We start from the raw sequence: 19,139 nt of genomic DNA on the forward strand, positions 1-19,139 counted from the left end.
AATTGAGGCTTGAGGCGTTTATGAATAAAGATAAAGATAAAAAAAAATAGTTTATTCACGTAGGCATATTACAATGCGCTTATGAACGTCAAATAAACCTTTACCGGCTCCAACCGTACACCTCTGCCCCGAGAAGATTTAAATCCCCCCTCAATTGGAGGAGGGTATCCCAATATGGGACCGGCAACAAACTCGGCGGGACACATCTTTTCAAAACATTATTAGGTACATCTTATAATTAACATGCATTACGAGTAATTAAGAAAAATACAATTTAAATTACTATAGAATTCATGCAATTATACTCAGTGAGTACATAACTTTATACAAATACGTAGCTCTTTCAGAAAACATATCAAGTTCTTACAAAAGGAAAAGAAAATAAAACCAATAAAAGAAATGAGAATACATATCATATGAATCTGACTGATTGTTATGAGATGCTTTCATACAATTTGATGTGCTTTCTTACCTGAGCTGAGTCACCTTTAACTCTACACATAATACAATGCTTTTAATTGCTACTTGTCGTTATTACAGTTTCTGGTTTGGACCATGCATGTTTGTCTGTCAAGTAGTCCTCGACTCTGTAATAAGCCTTCAACATCAATGACTTTTTTAAGTAATTCTTAAGAGCTGGAAAGGGTAATCTTAAAGCATCCTCAGGTAACTTGTTATAAAAATGAATGCATTGTCCAACGAATGACTTCTGTACTTTACGAACACGAAACTTTCCGATAGCAAGCATGTTTTTATTTCTAGTATTATAGTTATGGACATCAGAATTCTTAGTGAAGGAGTCTAGATTCTTAACAACATAAATAATACTATCATATATGTATTGGGAAGCTACAGTTAAAATATTAATTTCTTTAAAAAGTTCTCTTAATGATTCACGCACCCTTAAATTATATATAGAACGAGGGTGTCATTCTGAATCCCTAACAACGTTTGTCCTAAAGTCACTTGCCCTAACTGGTTTGTCCTAATGGGCACATGCCCTAACGATCAATTGTCATAACGATTATTTTCCATAATGTAATGGTTAGCCTAAGACTCATTTGCCCTAAGCATTTGTACCATAACTATCAAGATCCCTAATGTTTTTTACCATATTCTTCGAAATCCCTAACAATGTTTGGCATAAAATAACATGTTCTAACTGTTTTGACCTAATGGCTATTACCCTAATGATCAATCGTCATAACAGTTACTTTTCCTATTGATCAATTATCATAACAATTACTTTCCATAATGAATGGTAACGAACTGTTGCCACAAAAGTGAGTTAGGTTAGGTTAGAACCGTGACCCTCGCAAAAACGAACTGCTGCCACAAAAGTGGGTTAGGTTAGGTTAGAACTGCGACCATTGTAAAAACGAAATGTTGCCACAGAAGTGGGTTAGGTTAGGTTAGAACTGTGATCCTCGCAAAAACGAACTGCTGTCACAAAAGTGGGTTAGGTTAGGTTAGAACTGCGACCATTGTAAAAACGAAACGCAATAGGGAAATCAAAATTAGGGCATACGAGTGTTAGGTCAAGCAACGATAGGCTAAGTGAAATTAGGTAACATGATGGTTAGGATATATAATTTTTAGGCCTAACAATAATTAGGCAAAAAAATAATTATGCTACATAACATTAGGATAAATACTCAATATGGAAAGTGTCATTAGGGAAAAAGATATTAGGACAAAAAAAAATCGCCCATTCGATAATAGGGAAACCAAAATTAGGGAATACGCGCGTTAGGACATCTGATCATTATGACAAACAATATTAGGGAATGCAAAGATAGGAGAAAAGATTTTAGGGATTCAGATATAGATCCATAGAACGAATGGCTCTCTTTTGTAAGACAAATATAGTCTGTATGTCAGCTGCTTTGCCCCAAACCAGAATACCATATGACATTACACTGTGAAAATAACAATAATAAACAAGGCGAGCTGTTTCAACATTAGTCAATTGTCTAATTCTCCTCACAGCGTAAGCGTAATAAGGGGGATACAGTGTGTATTTTTGATACGACCACATATTCTAAGGACATAAACCGATATTAGCATTTTTTTAAAGTTAATATTCGGAGAAATAAATACTTTTAAATTCTGAAATTGATCAAAGTATCACTCTACGGCACTCTAAAATACGGTCAAACCTTGAGTTTCGAATAAATATCATTTTACAGCGAAGTTCAAATTGCCAATAGTTAAATTATCTGACCGAAATCGACATTCCGACAATACAAAGACGTACCTAACCGTTCATAAACCTTATTACATAAGGCATAAGGTCCACCGATGGACAGCTAAGAGTTTCGCTCTTTGTATACAGCCGCGGCTCAATTTGAGGAAGCTCTACCTACTCGTACTAAACTCGGACAGTGGGGAGGGGAGACACTCCTGACTTCGGTCGAACTCGGCTCCGTTCGGCACAGCATTGCTCCGAGCAATTATTAGGGTTGGCACCACTTGAATTCCTTGTGCGTGCACGACCACAGATAAGATAATCACTTGAATTTTGACAACCCTAAATATCCGAAAGGGATAGTGCTATATATTAGAAAGGGATAGCATGATTCGACCCTGAATCGCTGTCAAACTTCGGGTTTGTAGGATGTGTCCTTTCTGTACGGTAGTACTATTATTTCTTCTGTGACTCGGATAACACGAAACAGAGTTAGATAAACTTGTTATGTCAAAGGTGGTATGGCGTCTTGTGGGAAAAGTGATCTAAGTAGTAGATACGGACAAACTTCACGTGGCCAACTAGCCAAGAATCATTTATTTTCCTCTCGGTTGTGTAATGTATTCCCCTGTGTTGGAAGTTGGAGTACGGGCAGGGCTCAGTGATTGCAGGAGTGCTCTAAAAGTAATGAATTTAGCAAGCGTACCTCTTGATTTGCAAGCGTCGAAAGAGGAATACTAGATCTTAACGGCCTTGTTAGTCGAAAAAGAATCCTTATTAGAGTTTCTAAAGTGACAATACCTGATATTGGCGGCCTCGTTGACGTAGTTACCCCAGCCCATGAGCGGCGGCGTGGTGAGCGCCAGCGAGTAGCTCCAGATGAACACGATGGATACCATGGCGCCCTTAGGGCTCAGGTGGTGCGAGCTGAAGGGCCGAGTCACTAGCATGTAGCGCTCGAAGGAGAGCACGGTGAGAGTTGTTATTGATGCTATACCTGGAACAAGGGTTTCTAGTTAGAATAAGTGTAAGTGTAAAAGCGTTTTCTCATTGTGGGATCCGATAGCGGATATCGGATAATCTTTGGAGAAAAAACAGCTGCTAGAAAAAGCCCTGTGGCAAGTCCATTTATTTTTGGCTTTACGCTTTCTTTTGAACATTAAAAAATTGATAAATTTATAAAATAAATATCAAGAGCAATCGACTAAAAAAACACCCATGGCATTGGCTCAGGAAAAAATAGCCGCGCTCATCACACAAAATACCCTTACCGGGATTTGAACCCAGGACCATCGACTTCATATAGGCAGGGTCACTGTCGATTATGTCAAACAGGTCGTCAAGTGAATACCCTCTATGACGAAATCTCGTTAACATGAACTTTTTGGCGTTTCCCTTGAGATTTGTGCTTTCGAGTTTCTACTGTATTTAATTGCGAATATATAAGGTGCTAACAAATTAGTCACGGATATTTTTATAGCCGATAGTACTCGGTTCTCGGAGTACATTTAAGTATGAAACATCATTGGTTTTGTTATGTTTTTTTGGAGAAAACTAGGAAACAAATTTGCTACGTTAAAACACCCTGTTAATAAGATAATTAAATGAGACCTCTTTAGACATTCTAGAACCTCTTTAAACTTGACGTGACATGACAGACAGTGTTAAACATCTTGACAGGTACATAATAGGGGTGATTATTTTTAAAAATTAATTATAATATTTTTTTTGTTCGGTAAATGAAAACAAAAAAAAATTATATATTCATCATAAGGTTCCTTAATTTCAGTTAAAAGTTAATTGTTTTAATGTAATGTATTATCTCTTAAAATATCCGTGACTAATTAGCACCTTATAGTTGTGGAATGAGCTCCCTTTCTCGAGGGGTCACAGTATGGGGTTCTTCAAAGGAGTGTACAGGTTTTTAAAACGCCGGCAAGGCGCATGTAATGGTTTACTAATATGTGGCCGAAAATTGTATGGCAAATTATCACTACCCAAACTATTTTTCCCATAGTATCATTTGGCAAAACTATCAGATGGCAGACCAATGTTTCGCATATATAACATGTCGCAAATGATTATTTACAATATTATTGTATGGCAAAATATTTAGTTGGTCATGTTTCAAAATGTCTTTTATTGTTATGTCGAATGTATTGATAGGAATAAATTATTTTTCGCCTAATATTGTGAATAACCTACCTATCCCTGGGAGCAGTTTCGTTTTTAGGGTCATAAAAAAAAATAACCCTAACCTACCTATCTCTGGGAACAGTCTCGTTTTACGGGTCATAAAAAAAAATAACCCTAACCTACCTATCTCTGGGAGCAGATTCGTTTTTAGGGACATCAAAAAAAAATAACCCTAACCTACCTATCTCTGGGAGCAGATTCGTTTTTAGGGTGACCAAAAAAAATAACCCTAACCGACCTATCTCTGGGAGCAGTTTCGTATTTAGGGTCATCAAAAAAAAAATAACCCTAACCTACCTATCTCTGGGAGCAGTTTCGTTTTACGGGTCATAAAAAAAAATAACCATAACCTACCTATCTCTGGGAGCAATTTCGTTTTTAGGGTCTTAAAAAAAATAAGCATAACCTACCTATCTCTGGGAGCAGTTTCGTTTTACGGGTCATAAAAAAAATGCTGAATATAGTTGTGATCCAATAAAACGTATGCGAAATTTCAATTTGGGCAAACGTTATTTAACAATAAATAGTTAGGTATAATAAAACATTTGCTTAGTAACTATTTTTCTATATAAATCGTGGTAATATGAACATCTGCTAAATAAAATTGTGTTCAAATAAAAATTATGCTAAATAATAATATGCTAAGCATTGGTTTGCCAACTAAAAGTACTGCAATAAGTTGGTTGGGAAGTGAAATTAGGCGAAAAATATTTCGGCGAGATGGCAGTACACCGCATGTAATACCCCCGGATCTGCAGGCGTCTATAGGCCGCGGTGAACGTATATTATCAGGCACAAAAAATGCTTGATTGCAGTTTGCTTGTTTAACGTGGTAAATGTAAAAAAATAAGAGTAGGTAGACGTAGGCACTTGGGTGCTCTATCTCCACCAGTTAACCAGGCACCTAAAATGACGGCTTTAGTACGTGTTAATGTGTTTTTGCCTCGACTAGTTTATACTTAATCAAAGTTTGCCTATCAAGCTAATGAAGGCGGGAAATGTGTATCAAAGTTCTAAACTTCCGAGAGGCCATAAAAATCCAATTATCAAGGATCGGAAAAACGCCCGTCATTTTGAAAACAAAACCCTGTTCCGTACAACGTGCGTACACAACAGAAGTCTCTATTGTACGTAAGAGGGTTATGTTTTCTTATACCAATGTCAACGATTGAATATGCCCCAATGACACCCGTAGACTGTGAATGAACATTTTCGACCTTTTAGCGTAAATTTAGCGTTAATAGAATTTAAACTGTCATCCGAAACATGTTGCGCGAGTGACTAAAAACAAGTTTATTCCATATTTGTGTTTCTAAGCACAGAGTCTAAACTGTAAAATTATTCAATTTTAGCGTTTTTGATTTTAAGTTTAATATTTAAATTAAATTATTTGTGTATTTGTCACATACAAATAAAATTAAAGTTTTATATTTAACTACTAGTTATAAATGTTATGATATATTTCAGTTTAAAAATATAGGTCTCTTACATTTTCCAGGAAACCGAGAAAAGTCCTGTATTTCCTGTTTTTCAATAAACACAATGTTACGAGTAGTCCATTAAATTGTGTGTAAAATCATAAGGTTCCTTAATTTCAGTTAAAAGTTAATTGTTTTAATGTAATGTATTATCTCTTAAAATATCCGTGACTAATTAGCACCTTATAGTTGTGGAATGAGCTCCCTTTCTCGAGGGGTCACAGTATGGGGTTCTTCAAAGGAGTGTACAGGTTTTTAAAACGCCGGCAAGGCGCATGTAATGGTTTACTAATATGTGGCCGAAAATTGTATGGCAAATTATCACTACCCAAACTATTTTTCCCATAGTATCATTTGGCAAAACTATCAGATGGCAGACCAATGTTTCGCATATATAACATGTCGCAAATGATTATTTACAATATTATTGTATGGCAAAATATTTAGTTGGTCATGTTTCAAAATGTCTTTTATTGTTATGTCGAATGTATTGATAGGAATAAATTATTTTTCGCCTAATATTGTGAATAACCTACCTATCCCTGGGAGCAGTTTCGTTTTTAGGGTCATAAAAAAAAATAACCCTAACCTACCTATCTCTGGGAGCAGTCTCGTTTTACGGGTCATAAAAAAAAATAACCCTAACCTACCTATCTCTGGGAGCAGATTCGTTTTTAGGGACATCAAAAAAAAATAACCCTAACCTACCTATCTCTGGGAGCAGATTCGTTTTTAGGGTGACCAAAAAAAATAACCCTAACCGACCTATCTCTGGGAGCAGTTTCGTATTTAGGGACATCAAAAAAAAATAACCCTAACCTACCTATCTCTGGGAGCAGATTCGTTTTTAGGGTGACCAAAAAAAATAACCCTAACCGACCTATCTCTGGGAGCAGTTTCGTATTTAGGGTCATCAAAAAAAAAATAACCCTAACCTACCTATCTCTGGGAGCAGTTTCGTTTTACGGGTCATAAAAAAAAATAACCATAACCTACCTATCTCTGGGAGCAATTTCGTTTTTAGGGTCTTAAAAAAAATAAGCATAACCTACCTATCTCTGGGAGCAGTTTCGTTTTACGGGTCATAAAAAAAATGCTGAATATAGTTGTGATCCAATAAAACGTATGCGAAATTTCAATTTGGGCAAACGTTATTTAACAATAAATAGTTAGGTATAATAAAACATTTGCTTAGTAACTATTTTTCTATATAAATCGTGGTAATATGAACATCTGCTAAATAAAATTGTGTTCAAATAAAAATTATGCTAAAAAATAATATGCTAAGCATTGGTTTGCCAACTAAAAGTACTGCAATAAGTTGGTTGGGAAGTGAAATTAGGCGAAAAATATTTCGGCGAGATGGCAGTACACCGCATGTAATACCCCCGGATCTGCAGGCGTCTATAGGCCGCGGTGAACGTATATTATCAGGCACAAAAAATGCTTGATTGCAGTTTGCTTGTTTAACGTGGTAAATGTAAAAAAATAAGAGTAGGTAGACGTAGGCACTTGGGTGCTCTATCTCCACCAGTTAACCAGGCACCTAAAATGACGGCTTTAGTACGTGTTAATGTGTTTTTGCCTCGACTAGTTTATACTTAATCAAAGTTTGCCTATCAAGCTAATGAAGGCGGGAAATGTGTATCAAAGTTCTAAACATCCGAGAGGCCATAAAAATCCAATTATCAAAGATCGGAAAAACGCCCGTCATTTTGAAAACAAAACCCTGTTCCGTACAACGTGCGTACACAACAGAAGTCTCTATTGTACGTAAGAGGGTTATGTTTTCTTATACCAATGTCAACGATTGAATATGCCCCAATGACACCCGTAGACTGTGAATGAACATTTTCGACCTTTTAGCGTAAATTTAGCGTTAATAAAATTTAAACTGTCATCCGAAACATGTTGCGCGATTTTAGCGTTTTTGATTTTAAGTTTAATATTTAAATTAAATTATTTGTGTATTTGTCACATACAAATAAAATTAAAGTTTTATATTTAAACTACTAGTTATAAATGTTATGATATATTTCAGTTTAAAAATATAGGTCTCTTACATTTTCCAGGAAATCGAGAAAAGTCCTGTATTTCCTGTTTTTCAATAAACACAATGTTACGAGTAGTCCATTAAATTGTGTGCTTAGAAATGCAAATATGGAACAAACAGATAGCTATCTTTAGAAACAAACAGACAAGAGTACTCGCGGGTTCTTATAGCTGTCACAGGCAGGATATCATTTAGTGCTTTATTGCGTATTTGTTCATGGAACTAAAGTAAGGACACTAATAAGTATGAAATGAACCTGGTCTTAAGGATGACTCACGTTAGACCGGGCCATGTCCGTGCCGAAGCTTCGCCTATATGGAAAGCATCACGTGATCACCTGTCATGTCATAGAAAAGTAAGCGCGGGAGCTCCGGCCCGGACACGGCCCGGTCTAACGTGAGTCACCCTTTAGCCCTTATTGCTGTCACCGGCAGAATATCATTTAGTGCTTTATTGCGTATTTGCATAGAGAAGAGTCAAAGTGTGCTAACTCCATCTCCATACATCACTTTAAAAAAAAAAGTTTTGGTACCAAAACGACTATTATTTTCGTAGTCGACATCTAGCATCGAGTAGCGGAATTATCATTACCGATTCTTGATACTAGAATTCTCTAGTGGCAACTCTAGTCTTTGGCAACCAAAATGATAAAAATATATGGGAGTAATTTTTAAGGGGCTGGACCATGCCGATGACCTTCGATCTGAATCCCTTAGTTTTGTAATGTTTCTATAGCTTATCATATTAACAGCAATGGCTTTAAGCAATATAGTATCCTATAAATATTTTAGTACATACTTCAAAGTTCATTGTCTTCGAGATATTTGGCATCAAAGTCGAACAACTCAACAAACTGGTAAGTCAAAAAACTGGTTTTCGGGTCATAAATTTTGTGTTAATTAGTTTAAAATTAAAAACATCGACACATTTTTCGCGACGTCAAAGTCAAATAAACAAGAATAGTTTGTCAAAGTACAAGTCCCTTTGCTACCTGAATTAATTAAACAAAATGAAGACCCTAAAATGCAATTTATTTACAAGTGGTTCATAACAATAATTAAACAAACAAAACATTGATATTTATTTCCTGGTATTGTACCTAACTGGTTATGACTGAATTTGTGATTCGGAGGTATTATTACCAGATGGATTTGTGTTACGCAAGAAGTTGCCCAATCTGATCAAATTAATTGTATTTTAAAAGCTTCTTATACAGGATCTAGGTAGGTAATCGATATGGATAATGTGTCAAAAATATGTACAATTACGTACTTAGAGCCTTTAGAGGTGAGCTGAAGACCTCACGAACCCCCATGGCACCACCAATTTGAAAGTGGTCCAAAAACGAGTATAATGCAAATAGAATCGTATGGTAATTTTGACACTGTAAGGCCCAGTTGCACCAACCACATTTAACAGACTGATTAACGTCAAACAGCAGGGAAGTATGGACTTTCCCATACAAATAAATTTAGTGAACGCTTTAACGGTGACAGACGGTTTGGTGCAACCGACCCTTAGTCAACCAAAACTTTTCTCTTTGCGGATCATTTCAAAAATGTTTCATTTAAGTACTATAACTGTCGAAGCCGATATTTTCCAATTTGAATAGAAAAATGGAGCTCATTTAAAATCAGATTAAATGCCTGCAATTGACAGGCCGGCGCGCTCACAATATCGATTTATGTTACGAGTAAAAAGTATTTAACTTCAAATTCTGCCTAAAGTTGAATACAAACAATACTTGAGGAAATGGGTACAAAAGAGTACTTGGAAACGAGGGGTAGGCGCTCAAGTGTAGCGACTTAGGGGGTATTTAAAACCTTTAAGATTCGGAAAAGTCTCGTCGAGAAAGATTTTATCGTAATTACAAATCTTGACATACAAAACATAAACCAGCAACTGATGAAAACAGACAATTGAAGAAGGTTACTCGATGCTTCAGAAGTCCTGGATTTTCTTTTGAATATTTATTTTGTTATTAACAGAAATCTGTCTGAAAACTTAAATTAAATTTGAAATTGTTTAAATTAGGTTTTGCCTTATTTTCGTTTCTGACGTCCTAACTAAATTGACAATCTCTGCTGTTTTATAATAGTCCTAATGGTTCTGGTTAGGACAAAAATACAAAAAAAAAGAGGGTCATAGGTTATGTTCGTCAGGACAAACATTGCAAAATTAGGTAAGGGTTAAATAGGTGGACGTTCAAAAGTTATAACACGAAAGGATTTTTTTATATTCTTTAATTTAGGGAGTAATGTTGCAACTAGCGGTGGTGGCCGAGTGGATATGACGTCCGAGTTTCAATCCGGAGGTCGCGGGTTCAAATCCTGGCTCGTACCAATGAGTTTTTCGGAACTTATGTACGAAATATCATTTGATTATTATACCACTAGCTTTTCGGTGAAGGAAACATGCAAACATCTGCGAATAAATTCAAAGGTGTATGTGAAGTCCCCAATCCGTATTGGGCTAGCATAGGGACTATAGCCCAAGCCCTCTCGCGCATGAGAGGAGGCATGTGCCCAGCAGTGGGACGTATATAGGGTGAATTATTATATTATTTTAGGGAGTAATGTGATTGACGAAAATGCATTAATGAGGATAAACGGCCTAATATTAACGCAGATGGCGCTATGATCGTTTAAAAAATAACTTCTTTAGGTTCCCGACAGTTGGATAAACGTAACCACAGTTGGGCTGTGGGCTTTTAACCCTTCTATATTCATTGGCCATATCCCGTTTGATCTACAAAGGTTAAGTGGAAAGGAGACCAAACGTAAAATAGCTAAACAAATAATTTAAGAATGGTAAATACAGGAAATTATAAAGAAACAAAAATAAAAATGCAATATAAAAACCGGCCAAGTAAGAGTCGGAGTCGCGCACAAAGAGTTCCGTACCATTATGCATAAAACGACAAAAAAAATAAGTTTGTTGTATGAGAGTCCCAGTTAAATATTAATTCTATTTTGTTTTTAGTATTTGTTGTTATAGCGGCAACAGAAATACATCATCTGTGAAAGTTTCAACTGTCTAGCTATCACGGTTCTCGAGTTACAGCCTGGTGACAGACAGACGGTCAGACCCTTTTTACCCTTTGGGTACGGAACCCTAAAAATTTTGCATTAGCGCCCTCTTAAAAAGGGTTTTAGATCAGAAATGCCAGACGCCTTGAAAGGTAATAAGAAGCTCACTTTATAATGACTATCACTGTGAAGCTAGAAGTGCTGCAACTTGGACTATTTATCAGATGCCTACCGCGAACACCGAAGTTCGTATTGCGAACTCTTTTACTCCAATTAAGGAGTAATTAGAGTGACAGAGAAAGACGCCCGCAATATGAGAACTTCTGTGTTCGCTGTAGGCCCTCAGATGTCGAGCAGATTAATTATACTGCGAGATGTTTACATTGTTCTGAACAGAACTTTTAAGGGCAATGAAACGGGTTAATTTGTTTAAAAGAGTGACCGCATTTCATTGCTTTTCACTGTAAATATATTAATTTATAACGGAGGTTTCCCATCTTTTGTATCTGCTTTAAAATTTTAGGATTTGTGAAATAAAATTATGGAAACGTGACACCCGTGTCCACGAACGCTGTAAAGGGTTCGAGACGTCGAGATGCATTTTAAATTCATTATACGAGGTTTATTCGGTTTACATAGTTTTATTAAAGGATTTGCCTTAAGTAAAGTCATAATTTTGTTAGAACATAGCTAAATGTGTATTGTCTGCCGATTTTCCTAAAATGCAAATATCCGGCCTCTCAAATAATAAAATAAAACACAAGACAAATAAATATTCTCTTTGTCATAATTATGTACAACAACTTTCAGACCAAAGTGTTTTAAACAAGTCCGATAGGTGTTGAAAGTTGAAACGCTTGCGCCGCGAACTAAGCCAATTTGCTTGTCTACTACTGCCCATGGTATAATAATATACTCCGCCTGGTACTCCATTCCCGTCTTTTCTAGGTCACCTAACTGACACGGGCCTACGTCATCATGCGACAGCGCTATATGATAATATGCGATAGCGCTATATATAGCGGCCATGTTGTTGTGACGTAGGCCCGTGTCACTCTGGGAATGGAAGACCATGTTTTATTAGACTATGCTACTGCCCATTGAAACTCGCATATTACTTACAGGTAAGTACTTAAGAGCCAACGGGAGTGGTCATTTCTCCATACAAACGTACTCCTCGTTTTCCTCCGTGCTTTTTGAAGCTAGAGCAATGATTTTTTCAACACAGATTAATATTGTCAATATCTGTGTCGGACCGTTTTGCTTTTTTTGATATTTTTGTTTTTTAAGGCGCTAGAGCCCTTCAAAAATGGCCAAAATGGCCTTAATTGACTATGCCGCAATGAGAGGCGTGGCATTCAAAACTGATATCAATTAGCCGAAAAATCAAAACGGTCCGACACAGATAATTTCATAATCATTTAGATTTCCAAATTTGGTTACGATTGGTTAAGTTTTGGAGGAGGAAACAGAGGAGTACGAAACCTCGATTTTTGAGATTTTTACGCAGGATTTTTCGCCTTGTCCTTATCGCACTACTTTTAGGTGCCGCTTCCGTTAGCGAGACGGGTATATTTACCTAAAATATTTAAAACTCAGCTCCTGTTTCGTCTTAAATAGTTTCTCTACGTTGTAGTTGCTACAAGCATAATAACCGTATGTTACTTTGGACCATTCATTCCATTTTATCCCGTATTACTGCGCAACAAAGTACAGATTAGAATACTAAGACTTAGAAAGTTTTGTATTGTTTATTAGAATTATTAGGTACCCTTTTCTGCAAATGAAATATTGGTTGATGTAAAATCTGCTATCATTACCCATTTCGTAGTCCGATATAAAATCTTACCAGTTTCATCCATTCGACTTATTTAACTATGCAAGCTTTTGTATCATAACAAGCCGTCGCTTGAGAATCTCAGCAATTAACGAAAAACGGTACGTGTTCTAATTGGAGCCACGATTGGACACAATAAATACTAATTGCCTTCGTTAAGTTTATTATTCATCCTAAAACATCAAAAGATATGGATGATTGCGATGTGAACTGTATTAAACTTAGTTTTATTTTAGAACATAAATATTTGTAAACAAAATGAAATGGGATATTCAGCAGAGGAAAAATAAGATTTTATATTTTTTGTTTATTACCAAAGCAAATAATTGTTACATTTCTTGTAGGAGTTGTAGGTGTAGTATACTGTACACAATTGTACCTTAGGTGTTTTGTGTACGTGAACACAAAATGTACTTACCGTATGTAGGTGTTTTGTGTACGTGAACACAAAATGTACTTACCGTATGTAGGTGTTTCGTGTACGTGAACACAAAATGTACTTACCGTATGTAGGTGTTTTGTGTACGTGAACACAAAATGTACTTACCGTATGTAGGTGTTTTGTGTACGTGAACACAAAATGTACTTACCGTATGTAGGTGTTTTGTGTACGTGAACACAAAATGTACTTACCGTATGTAGGTGTTTTGTGTACGTGAACACAAAATGTACTTACCGTATGTAGGTGTTTTGTATACGTGAACACAAAATGTACTTACCGTATGTAGGTGTTTTGTGTACGTGAACACAAAATGTACTTACCGTATGTAGGTGTTTCGTGTATGTACCTAGTAGTTATACACAATTGTATCTTAGGTGTTTCGTATAAGTGCGGGTGATTAGTGGGATGGTAGGATAATTATTTTTATATTTAGATAACTATTTTTTAAATATAAGAACTCGGTTGAGAGTACCATTTTGTACCATTTGGAGTTGAAACTCTAGGTCCATGGGGTCCCAGCGCGCACAAGTTGTTCGCAGAAATCGCGAAGCGTCTGGTTGACGTAACTGGTGACCGAAGTGCTGGCGGCTACCTCGCCCAACGTATCAGCATTGCGATACAGCGAGGAAATGCCGCCAGCATCCTTGTTACAATGCCTCAGGGGCCTATGTTAGATTTAAGCTAGTTAATAATTTCGTTTAGTACTACCACTATATACCTATATATATTGTATGTAAATAAATGATTATTTTTTAGTTTGAGGGTATAATAATAAATGTCCCTCTGACGGCGAGCGAGGAATTCTGCGTTAGCCCCCTTGGTTGCTCCAATATATCTAATGGCGGCTTTACACGTAAGAGGGTCATTACCTACCTAAGCTTTACCTAAACTTGTGGTACTTTTACATCGACATTTCCTGTCCTTTGGTTGGACCATAGAGAAAAAAATACATAGATTGCTCACTCCATACATCAGTATTAGTCCCAAAACGACTATTATTTTTGTAGTCGACATCTAGCATCGAGTAGTGGAATTATCAGTACTGCTACTTGACAATAGATGTTCCGACGACCGAAAAGTCTATTGCTCAACAATTTACAGCTAATATTTTAACCGGATTAACTTTATTTTCAACTCCTTCTGCTTTTAATTTTAGTTGTAAATTGTTGTTCAATACAATTTTCGTGAGTCGCGACACTAGAGAATTCTATTATCAAGTTGCTGTACTGATAATTCCGCTACTCGATGCTAGATGTCGACTGCGAAAATAATAGTCGTTTTGGTATCAAAGCTGATGTATGGAGTGAGCACTCTATTCTTACTATATTTCTCTATGGTTGAACGAAAGGGTTTAGGATATAATCCCTACCTACGCTAGCCCAATTGAATGCCGTTCACACATGCCTCGGAAATTCTTCGCAGATTTGTACGGCTCTCCTCGTAATATTTTCTTTGAAGATAAAACCACTGGTATTTATGTGAAATGATATTTCGTACAGTCGACGTCAAAAGTATGCTAGCTTAAACTTTTGTACCTAACTTGTAACAAATAATCTTTGACGTCGGACTGTACAGCGAGCTGCAAATGTACATTCAAGGGGACATTATTAATGGAATTCATGAAAGTGGACACTTTTACAGCTGGGTGTACGGTGAGCGGCGAAATTGCATTTTATGCATATTCTTATTTAATGACTACTCGATTTTTAATCTTTTTCTAAGGGCAAGGGCTCAAAATGCTTTATTTTATGCTTATAACTACTTTTGTGATTATAACTGTGGCCAGTTATTCCAAGTTTACGTTTTGAAATTATATATTAGCCGTTGGGTGGCAGTAACGGCTCGGCCATGACATTGACCGACTGGCGGCGGTGGCGGCAACCATAGGTTGGAGCGAAACACGGCGATCGGACCTTACGTTCCCACCTATGGTTTCCGCCGCCGCCGCCGCCGCCGCCGAGCGCACAAAATCGTGGCCTGGCCGTAAAAGTAGGTACTGTCGCTAAAAATAATATTTAATGTCATCTACAACATTGACGATTCTCGTGGCGTTGTATGGGGGCTGTCAGTCTTCGCTATATCGTTATACTAAATAAAATAACAACTTTTTCTGTGCTATTGGAATGCCTCGCATCAATGCAGGGGGTCGGAATCGGAAGCAAAGCTCATTTCCTTAGGGTGGTAGGGTCCTGTCCAATTTCTTTGTCCATTGTGCATTGCGTCTCACTCTCTCATTCAGCAAAATATGAGACGCAAATACACATTGGACCAAGATATTGGACAGATGGAATACCATCGTTACGCAACGTCAATCAATTTGACGCTTATTGTTCTGCATTCGTAGATATTCCCACCAGGAAATTGGCTACATTTACCAAAATGTAGCCAATTTTCGAATTTGAATATGATTATAATAAATACAGATGTAGTGCATAGAGTAAGACCAAGAAAAGTCTGCAACGATTTGATAGCACACGCAGTGCAAGTTTATTTTAAACGTCACTCTTCTATAAAATTATGACGTATAAATAACACTTGCACTCAGCACTGCGTATGTTATCCGTATATGATTTCAAGATTCTCAAGGTCAAATTTATCTGGTTTTGCTACAGAATTTCTCAATCCCTCAGTCATGCAACTGCTCGTAATTCGGAATTTTCAGCCTTTACCAAAGCCTTCCATCTCAGAAGTGATTGCTTGCTTTAAAATTCCGGGCCACGTCTCAAGTGTAGGTGATTTGATAGATCTCTGGATTTGGGAAAGTGAGGTTGTAAGGTGGTGACCCAGTATGTGAGTTTAAGAAGGGAATACACACTTCTCGATTTCTTGGATTTGTTTCACTTAGAACATTCATTTTATTTGTTTTCTAAAAGTATTGCGAAAAAAGTTTTTTCTCAAGCAACTTACTACGATAAAGTTAAACGTTACTTCGCTTCGCTTTCGCTTTTGCTCGGTCAATATAACAAGTAAACCCACTAAAACTAATAATGATTAAATACACATAGCAGTGTCATAAAGAACCCGTAGAGAACACACATGGTGTGCCCGAAGATCCAGCGGTGGAAGAGCGAGGAGATGAGGGTTTAGGGGTTCCCCAGCACGGAGACAGAGAAGGCTGAGAACACCAGGTTGAAGATTATGTCGATAACTTACCGAGCAACGCCGTAAAGAACCCGTAGAGAACACACATGGTGTGCCCGAAGATCCAGCGGTGGAAGAGCGAGGAGATGAGGGGTTAGGGGTTCCCCAGCACGGAGACAGAGAAGGCTGAGAACACCAGGTTGAAGATTATGTCGATAACTTACCGAGCAACGCCGTAAAGAACCCGTAGAGAACACACATGGTGTGCCCGAAGACCCAGCGGTGGAAGAGCGAGGAGATGAGGGTTTAGGGGTTCCCCAGCACGGAGACAGAGAAGGCTGAGAACACCAGGTTGAAGATTATGTCGATAACTTACCGAGCAACGCCATAAAGAACCCGTAGAGAACACACATGGTGTGCCCGAAGACCCAGCGGTGGAAGAGCGAGGAGATGAGGGTGAAAGGGTTGCCCAGCACGGAGACAGAGAAGTCTGAGCACACCAGGTTGAAGAGGATGATGTTGAGCGGTGTCCATAGCTGAAACAAAATATGGGAAGTTACTACGTTATATGTACTAAAGAAAGGATGCTTAGCACGAGGAATTTCGTATATTGACCCGCCTGGTCCTATCTCTATCGCTCCCGCGTAATTTATTGCTATCCCGCTCTTGATGACGGCGGTTAAGGACACTGTGCGAGCGGGATAGCAATGTAATTATGCGTGTGCGATAGAGATAGGAACAGGCGGGTCAATGTACTAAATTTCTCGTGCTAAGTCGCTTTTCTTTACCATTGAAATATTGTATTGCTCTTTACTTAAATTAAACATCGACTCATGAACGTACACTGACATCAGAATGATATTTGAATCATGTTATTTAGTTATCGTGCATCTCTCTCGCGCCAATACATGTAGGTAATTAGTTTTCATTTGTCTATTATTAATTTATCATGAATCTAATACTACTTATTATTTATTCCATATTGGGATTTCTACTTAGAATATTATCCCGGAAATAATATATTACAAATGCTTGATAATCCCTAAGAGGCGTTATATTACAGACTAAATAATTAATATAGATAATTACAACAGGTTGAGTGAAATAACAAGGCAGTATTAGTAGTACAAAGCATAGATTTATTAATAGTAGAAGAGATTTAACATGTACTTAAGAAAAAATAGTTCCTAGATTATACAGCTGTTGTACATAGATGTCGCTGCATGTGCATGACTCCAAACTAATTATGCGGTACAGGGGGGTGATTTTTGAATTGCGATTGCTCGATTTCGTCACTCAAAAATGTGTGAAAACGGCGAAATGCTAATTTTTGAAATATGAGCGATAGAAATTTTGAATCTCGTGGTATTGTCCACTCGTTTTCAATTCTATTAGTAGAATTTAAATGCCTAGTAGACATTATTGAACGAAATACGCGAAATCGTGCGGTCGAAATTTAAAAATCGGGACGCAGATGTAGTGCAAAATGTCCCTATAATATTTATTTCAGTCAGTCTTGGTACAAAAAGTACTGAGGTTGACTGAAGTAGCATGACAAGTACGAACGTTTCCGAGAAAATACGATGGAAAACAATAAAATTATGCATTACATCTATAGAGCCTCCTTAGCTAACTTTGAACAGAATTGAATAGAAAAAGGCGAGATAGTGACCTTTTAAACATCATATTTTCAAAGAAATTTGATGAAAATATGACGTTTAAAATGATTGATGATGATCCTTTATATGGGGATAAGGGATAAGTGCGCCTTTGTACCTCAATTTCTGTTTTATGTGAACCTATTTTTGAACAACAAAGTGATTGCTACTACTACTACTTTGTCACACATTGTCATTACAAATACCATGCAGAGTCTTGTTCCGACTCTAATTCTGCAGGCCTACTATGGCTGGCTGTATCCACGTGACAAAATATCCGTCACTTTTTAACAGAGCGCGAATAAAGGTGACGGATACCGTTTTATCACGCTGTCACGTAGACAAGAACGACCATCATATCCCTGTATTGTGTTACCACAAAACGATGCATCGCGCCATCAAGTTCGACGGTTAAATTCGATGCATGGATTTTGATTAGACTTTACACTTCTGCTAAACAATAACTCTTTGGTACAAAGTAATCAAGCCAAATCTGGAACGCCAAATTGACTACATTCAGTAAGTTTATCAGTCTCAAGACAGCATGTAGTTATACAAGTAGTTTGCGTCGCTAGATACAGATATACTGCAAGAGCTAGCCTTGGATAAAGGTATACATTTTTAAGAACGAACCTCCTTTTCTCAAACATGTGTAGGTACGTATAATGCCATTACGTTGATAATACGTGAACTTGATAAAAAGCTACCACACAAATATGTACAATACGGTTAGTATTGCAGGAGAACAAAGCGAGCTGCTGCAGTCTACCCAAGGCACAGCGCAGGGCTCGATTATCGGACCAACCGAGTACTTAATTTATGTCAACGATATGTGCAACATATTCAGGGAGGCCGCTGTGTACCAATTTGCTGATGATACTTGTCTAATAACAGCTGATACGGACATCTTAGAGGCACAACGCAGGATGCAGCGCGAATTTGATGTATTATGCAAATGGTCCCATGATGCAGGATTAACCATTAACTACCAAAAAACCAAAATAATGCATATAAGGTCGCCCTACATCAAAACTGACATAATACCCAAGATTATAGCACACAAACATTCTTGTTTGCATGGGTCAGGTTCGAGTTGCAACTGTGAGCCCCTAGATATAGTAGAACAGCATACATACCTTGGACTAATTATAGATAATAAATTTAACTGGAGTCCGCA

General features: G+C 37.3%; 1 protein-coding gene across 1 annotated transcript in view; it reads right to left on the reverse strand.

The window, feature by feature from the left end:
- The window catches only part of LOC134797048 (parapinopsin-like), an 82,444-nt gene that overhangs the window by 24,492 nt on the left and 38,813 nt on the right, over positions 1-19,139 (reverse strand). Inside the window, exons 3-4 of the mRNA XM_063769267.1 lie at positions 16,681-16,840; positions 2,990-3,185 (exon numbers count right to left, since the gene is read on the reverse strand). Of these exons, the coding sequence (XP_063625337.1) occupies positions 2,990-3,185; positions 16,681-16,840 (356 nt within the window). The remainder of the gene's footprint in view (positions 1-2,989; positions 3,186-16,680; positions 16,841-19,139) is intronic.

The sequence above is a fragment of the Cydia splendana genome, chromosome 14, assembly GCF_910591565.1.
Source record: "Cydia splendana chromosome 14, ilCydSple1.2, whole genome shotgun sequence".
In the NCBI taxonomy this organism is placed as follows: domain Eukaryota; kingdom Metazoa; phylum Arthropoda; class Insecta; order Lepidoptera; family Tortricidae; genus Cydia; species Cydia splendana.